Below are 7,500 nucleotides of genomic sequence, written 5' to 3' on the forward strand. Positions count from 1 at the left end.
TGTGTGTGTGTGTGTGTGTGTGTGTGTGTGTGTGTAAGCCTGAATGTATGCTGTCGCTTCACTAGAAGACTTCATTCAAAGAGAGCAAATATTTCAGTTCTTTGCCCTCTTTCTTCTAAATCATGGTTGGCTGAGAGACCTCTGGCGATCTCTTAGAGATCTGGTAAAAAGAAGAAAAAAAAGGGGGGGAGGATTAGATTTGAATAGCAAAACCGGTTGTCTGATCCGTTATAGAGGGTGCCCACATACGCGATCGGGTCGGGTCGGATCGGGTCGATCTGGTAGTCGGGGCTAGCCAAATTGAGGGCTCAAAGCGACCATCGTGGCACAAACCGATCGACTCAGTCAGTGACCTACAAAGACAAACGCGTTTGTTTTCAGACCTGCGAATCACGTAATCGGGTGGTTTGCAGCCAATCACAACAAGGCTGAGTCACGTGTCCATGTTGACCCTCCAAATCCGGTGGCGCCCTCTACGAAAAAGTGCAGACTTTGCGAACAGAGTTACCCTCCTTGTGTAATAAACAATAAAAGCGAAACTAACAAACAGCTATTCCTATTTTTCTTCTGAATAAACGAAAGAGAGCTTCAAAACAACTTCCGCGGACAGACACTTTTTTGGCCGAGTGAACTGGAGCTATCTTCTTATGAACGATCTTTGATAATAAAAAGTTATCGATGTAACTATTGTAACCATGCTTATGGAATTCCAGGCTGTCGCAGACAGGGGAAAGGAGCCCTGTAAGCCATTGAGGTAAAAGGTTTCTCTACTTTAACTTGTAACAGGTCGTCAGGTACAATCGTGGCGGGGTTGTAGTGTGCTCTGAAACAACCAGAAAACGACCCGACCCGAACCGATCCGATCCAACCCGATCCGCTCTGGCTAGTGGGCACCCCCTATTAGCTGTTCCAAGTGTATAATATAGAGCTATAGACATAACAAAGGCGAGCGTCGAGTCAGCGCTGTATAATCGACAGCAGTTGATGTTTCTTTCTTACGTTCGGTCAAAATGGCGGTAATCTGGTTGCTCCAGGTCCTCTTCACCTCAGCACTGGGCGCTAGCTGTCTCCACAGAGGACAAAGAGCGGCTGATGACGGGTTCCTCATGGTCAACACCAGCTACGGCACTCTCAGGGGAAAGGTGGATTCTACACCTTCAGTTCCTGTGGCCAAGTTCTTGGGTATTCCTTATGCTAAACCTCCAACAGGTGAGATATTTTCTTTTACTCGATCTAGTCCCCTGGCCTTCTCTCTCTCTCTCTCTCTCTCTCTCTCTCTCTCTCTCTCTCTCTCTCTCTCTCTCTCTCTCTCTCTCTGTATCTATCTATCTATCTATCTATCTATCTGTCTGTCTGTCTGTCTGTCTGTCTGTCTGTCTGTCTGTCTGTCTGTCTGTCTGTCTGTCTGTCTGTCTGGATGGTATTTCCCTTGCACCCAAGCTGACTATACCATCTATTTCTGATAGACATTTCTTTTCATATTTAATGACTGGTAACTTCCTCGAATTTTTGCCAAATCACGCTTTTTTCACTTTAATTCAGTGGCTCCAGTCATTGTAACATTTATGATATATGTCAAAACGCAGTAGAATCAGGCGATTGTCAATATTTGAGCATGTGGAGTTATTGGCACCATCTGAAAGCTTGCTCATTTGACTATCTTTCAATGGAAAAAACACATCTCGCGTAAATAAAACTGGAGATATTTGTGACTGAATGAGGTTGGGGTGGCCTGGTTTTCGAGGTAAAACTAGCGAGAAAATGGCTCCTACAGTTTGTTGATTTTCAAATCTTGAAAGTCCTTGTAAACTTAAAATCTACATTTGTTGAGCCTTTAATCAAAGTTGTTGAGTTCCATCATCACATAAATTTTTTTAAGATAGCATAAAATGTGTTGAACAAGAAAACAAAAATTCGAAAAAAATGTTAATCTTCGTCTGGATTATTTTGACAAGCGCCTGATTACCGATTTCACCACGATGCTTCGCATATTTTCTTTTGCGCTATTTTGCTGAAATTTCTTTAAGTGATCTTGTTACGGTCTTGTAGGTTTGTGACAGGAAACTTGTAACAGCAAACTTGAACATCAATCAGGAACGCAGGAGTTTCGTCTTGGGTCGATCATGATGAAGCAGTTTATTCATGATCAATATGTAAAATGAACAATATCTACACAACATGTTAGATTATTTACATGATACAGAATACATGCTTTCATTAATAATTGACACTCACACGTCTCAGTCATTCTCACATAGAATAATACAACACCAGCCTAATAGTAAACGATGCCAAAGAATATGAAATACTAACGTGACATATGATATGAAAATGACATAATAAACAGCATAGAAGTGTTTCTACAAAGGGGAACAACTTAATAGCCATTGTCCTGCTAAGGGAATGAACCCCAAGCAGGTCTTATTATTTCCCTTACATAACCCCTCCCCTTCAGTCTGAAGGTATCTGAAGGCTAAAGTGTTCCCAGAAGCAATCACAACCTGAGAAATGTCAAAGTTCACAATATGTCCATGTTACGGCTGGTGACGTGCGTGTCGAGGGCGAAGTTGATCCTCATGTCGTCTCCACATCGGGACGTCTGGTAGCACACGGATCTCGTGGAGTTTGTGACCCAGAAAGGCGGTCACCACAGCTGGCTTCCATCTGTCCCTACGCTCACCTTTGTAGGAAAGCGCGAAGCATGGGCTGTCTTTCCTGAGATGACGAGCAGGCACCGGCTCATCTCGAACTCGGGATGATAGGAGGCTCCGTGCAGGTGTAGAATGCCCCACTGCTCACACCAGGTCTGGAACTCGGCTGACGAGAAACAGGTGGCGTTGTCCGTCACAATGGCGTGTGGATAGCCAAAGTGAGCGCCAAGGGGTGGATGTCAACAGAGAAGTCCTTATCGGGAATCAGACTTACTCTGCTCACCTCTCTAGCTTCAACAGTACAAAGTCAGCCATAGTGGTGTATCTGAAAGTCTAGCAAAATGCAGAGACTGAGGAACAATCAAAACATTTTTGTTGTTTGTTTTGTGAAGTGCCTTTGGTTATTGGAAAAAAAAATGGTGAAATGGTAAGGGTTTAACGCCTCTATCAACACTATTAGGTTATTTAAGAGGCGGGATCTCCTAGTTTAACGTCCGTCTCCGATAAGACTGAGCCAAGTGGGAAGTTCGTGTAAAGTGCCTTTCCCAAGGACACAACGTCGGACCGAGCTGAGGCTCGAACCCCCGAACCCGCAACCTCACGATTACGAGTCCGGTAGCCTAACCACTAGGCTACCGACGCCACGGTTATTGGCAAACTGTTCTCGAGACATTGCAGAGATACTGGGCCTAAACGTTAATTTTCTCAAAGTATGTATTGTTTTTTTAAAACGTTTTTCGCTTTCATTCATTTTCTGGTACTTTCATATTAAAATCTGTTGGTAAATAACTTCCTGTTCTTGTCATGTTCATCAATTAACGAGTGCAAAAATTGATGTGAAAAAATACTCAAAAGCTATTTATGATCATTCGTTTCTGTTCCATAATCGGGATACATTATCATGTTTCAGATGTCAGTTATTGTAGGAATCTGTTGAAAAAAAATGTGGTCACTTCAAAAATACCCTTCATTTTTCTGGTGTCTCCACTCCCTCATGGGTTCGTTCAGTCAAAATTACTGGTAGTCAGTGAGTTAACTATCTTGTGTCAAATTTGTATTTCCTTTGCACCCCATCTTAATATACCATCTCTTTTTTTGGGAAGGTTTTTCTTCATATAACATTTATTTTTTTCATAATTGGTGACTTCTGACTTGTACAATTTTTTTGCCCAAGTCTTATTGCACATTTTAATTTCTTTCCCTCCCCCTTTTTCAGGATCACTACGCTTCAAAGCTCCCGTTACTCCGGATAAGTGGAACGGTGTCAGGGATGCACTTACAGTTGGGAATGAGTGCTTGCAAAAAGATATGCCCCTTTTTAATTTTCAAAAGACCACCCCAAAACGAAGTGAGGACTGTTTGTTCTTGAACGTGTACTCACCCACACAGAGAAATTCCCAGACCCCACTGCCTGTGATGGTGTGGATACATGGTGGAGCGTATGTAATAGGGTCCGGTTCTCAATTTGATGTCACTTCTCTAGCGACAAAAGGAGTCGTGCTGGTTTCTTTGAACTACAGGCTGGATGTTTTTGGCTTCTTGTCAACCGAAGACGACACATTGCCAGGAAACTATGGGATGTTGGATATGATCGCTGCTCTACAGTGGGTGAGGGAAAACATTGCTTATTTTGGGGGTGACCCGAACATGGTGACTATTTTTGGGGAAAGTGCTGGCGCAGGAGCTGTCTCTCTCCTCACTCTGTCGCCCTTAGCTGATGGTCTGTTCCAGAGAGCGGTTATGGAGAGTGGCGTTTCTCTTTGTCCTTGGTCAATTGACTACCCAGGAAATCGAGTGTCGTCTCGCATGATAGCCCGGCTGACGAGTCAGGTCGCTCAGTGTGACGACTTGAATAATCCAACAGCGCTTTTGTCATGTCTACAACAGATTGATGCAAATAAACTACTAAATGCTTCCATTACCATTTTTAACGCATTGGAAGTGGGAATAACATATTTGACCCCTAGAGTTGAAACAACGTTTGGCTTCTTACCAGAGTCACCAGCTACTCTTCTCTCTAAAGGAAAAATCAGCCACGTAGACACCATCAGGGGCTTTAATAGTGATGAAATCGGATTATTTACTAACGTTTTCTCTAAAAGTCCACCTGTTCAATTCTCAGAGAAGGTGGCTAGACAAGTTATTGGCGAGCAGCTTCAACAATTCACTAAACGTGACCAGGAAAAACTTCTGAAAGTATTGACGTCAACGTTTTTGACAAACACGTCCAGCAGTGATGTCTTAAGGAGAGCATCTCTAGACGCCAGGGACAACTTTTCCTTTGTGGGTCCAACAATCGTGGAGCTGGATTACGTTGTGCGCAATGTCCCAGATAAGAAACATTACTTGTACGAGTTCAGTCACAGACCAAGCTTCAGTAAACGTCCACCATGGATGTCAGCTATACACGTGGACGAGTTATTTTTCGTTTTTGACGTTCAAGAGAAAAGGTTCACCGACAAAGGCTTTGGGCCTCCTGATGCTGACGACATTCAGGTATCTCAACAGATGATGGAAATGTGGACCAACTTTGCCAAGACTGGGAACCCGACGTCAACAGTGCCCACTGGTGGAGTGACGTGGAGCCAATACCTTAGCCCTACTGCACCTCACTATCTATTTATTAATTCTGCTTCTGAGTTAAGACTCTGGTCACAGCCTGATGTCGCAGATGTATCTCGCAAAGTTCTCGACGTTTTAGAGTGAAGCAGCACAGCATCCGTTAACGTCAGTATTGGGTAGAAGATTGAAAATACTGAACATAAAATTGATAAACTTTTAGTCATCCTTTTTCCTGTTTCAGTCTTCTTTTTTGTGTTTCAGTCATAATTGAAAAACGTGTTTTCGCCTGTCGTTTGACCTGTTTTTCGTAATTCAGATCATCTGACTATACCGTCTCTTTGGGGGGGGAGAGAAAAAATTTGCCTTGCTCAAAGCCTAAAACGAAGATGGTACTAACCGAACTCAGCTAACATTCAGACCGTTTATGTTCAAAGAGTAGCACTGCCCTGGGGGGGGGGGGGGGGGGAGTTTTCTTCACATAGGTATTTGTTGCAATGCTGATTTATTCGAAATTATTGCCCCAGCGCTACTCAATATTTTAATTTCTTCCCCTCCCCCTTTTTCAGGACCACTTCGCTTCAAAGCTCTTGTTACTCCAGATAGGTGGAAGGGTGTTAGGGACGCTCTTACATTTGGGGATGAGTGCATGCAAAGAGAAGTGCCGATTTATAATCTTCAAAAGCCTCTCCCAAAACGAAGTGAGGACAGTTTGTTCTTTAACGTGTACTCACCCACACAGAGGAATTCCCAGACCCCACTGCCTGTGATGGTGTGGATACATGGTGGAGCGTATGTAATAGGGTCCGGTTCTCGATTCGATGTCACTTCTCTAGCGACAAAAGGAGTCGTGCTGGTTTCTTTGAACTACAGGCTGGATGTTTTTGGGTTCTGTCGTTTGCAATGTTTCTTTTTTTTACAATTCAGATCATATAAGAGTGTTTTAATCGTTGCCTGCCTGTAAGGGCCAACCCGGCGCGAATGAGATACAATATCCCCCAGGAGATAGTCAAGTAAAAAAGAGACAAATTTCAGATTGTAGTAATCGATGTCACGTATTTAGCGTTCAAAAGCGAAAGGTGAGACGACTGACGACTTTCTGTTTTAGGAAGAACATTGAAGGGGCCTGGAAAACAAACGGTTTCCTATTGGATGTTGTTTTGAAAAATATGCAACCCCCCCTTTAAAAACGAAGTTGGTCTTCGGCACGATGTACTACCATCTCTGGGTAATCTGTAAAGACCCTTAAGGGCTAGTGGGGCACCTGAGGTCTATTTTGGTTGTTACAAGGCGTAGAGTGCCCATATTTGATGTGGGACATCGTGTGTTATTGAGGATTTGAAATCAATTGTTCAAAAAGTATATTATGAATCGGTTGCTAATGAAACGGCGGCCATATTGGATTTTGTATACCTTTTCAATCCCATTTTATTCCCTTATTTATTTACTGATTAACTTCTAGTTTGGCTTGCCAACAGTAAATAGGTATCTCGTAAATTTAGCTCGTTGAATTTTTGATATTTGCTTTAGTTTTTATTTTATGACACTTACAATTGGGTTGCTGAAAAAAAAGTGAAAAAGTGGAAAATGCTTTGTAAGCCCATAAATAAAAAACTACTCCATTAATCAAAATTTCAACAAGCCAGAATTTAGAAATTGGAAAAGAAACAGCAGAAAAATGGGATAATGTGTGAAAAAAACAGAATTGTGAGAAAACAGCCGATAAGGCTGGGAAACAATTGTGCTGTCGCAGAAAAATCTGACAATAAAACACAACTTTAGGGTGTAGCAAGTCTTACATAGGTTTTTGGATATTGTTCAAGAAATGTCCAGGCACTGTAATATATCCCCAATTTGCATAATTTGACCCAAAAACCGATTTCGTAACTCTTAGTCATAAATAGTTGAGGTAAAATCCGACACCCTTGTCGAACTTCGTAATTCATTGGAAATGTCCTTTCGACGTAACCTCTACTTTTTACACACGAGTATTTCTCTAATTTAACATTTCAATCCACTTTCAAAAGTTTGGGCCAAAGCCAGATACATCTAAGCTTTTGAGGATGCCGTGAGCGTTTATAGAATCAAATAACTGTTTAAAATCAACAATAAGAACAATTTCATATGAACCTGTGGTCTGTTGTCTGTGTAAAATATCATCAATGTCTTCCTTTCATAAATCCGGTTTGTTGTTCCCCAGCGAGCTTATATATATCAGAGTTAAGACTCATCGACAGCACTTTATTTAAATGTGCTCGTCTGTATTAATTTGTTAAGGAAATCGGGCACC

The 7,500-nt window shown here is 42.2% G+C and overlaps 1 protein-coding gene across 1 annotated transcript; it reads left to right on the top strand.

Annotated features, from left to right (window-relative positions):
* The first annotated feature begins 950 nt into the window (after window positions 1–950).
* LOC101857186 (acetylcholinesterase) lies at window positions 951–5,442 on the top strand. The gene is made up of 2 exons (XM_005098776.3): window positions 951–1,209; window positions 3,868–5,442. Exons 1-2 carry the CDS (start codon window positions 1,011–1,013, stop codon window positions 5,355–5,357), a joined length of 1,689 nt encoding a protein of 562 aa, XP_005098833.1. The 5' UTR covers window positions 951–1,010; the 3' UTR covers window positions 5,358–5,442.
* Window positions 5,443–7,500: the final 2,058 nt, after the last annotated feature.

This window comes from Aplysia californica, unplaced genomic scaffold (assembly GCF_000002075.1).
Source record: "Aplysia californica isolate F4 #8 unplaced genomic scaffold, AplCal3.0 scaffold00193, whole genome shotgun sequence".
Classification (NCBI taxonomy): domain Eukaryota; kingdom Metazoa; phylum Mollusca; class Gastropoda; order Aplysiida; family Aplysiidae; genus Aplysia; species Aplysia californica.

What these genes read in the sequence shown, in the direction of transcription:
- LOC101857186 (XM_005098776.3), top strand. Translation starts at nt 1,011, where the DNA reads ATGGCGGTAATCTGGTTGCTCCAGGTCCTCTTCACCTCAGCACTGGGC. An exon ending in TTATGCTAAACCTCCAACAG is followed by an intron (nt 1,210 to 3,867) that starts GTGAGATATTTT and finishes CCCCTTTTTCAG; the next exon opens with GATCACTACGCTTCAAAGCT.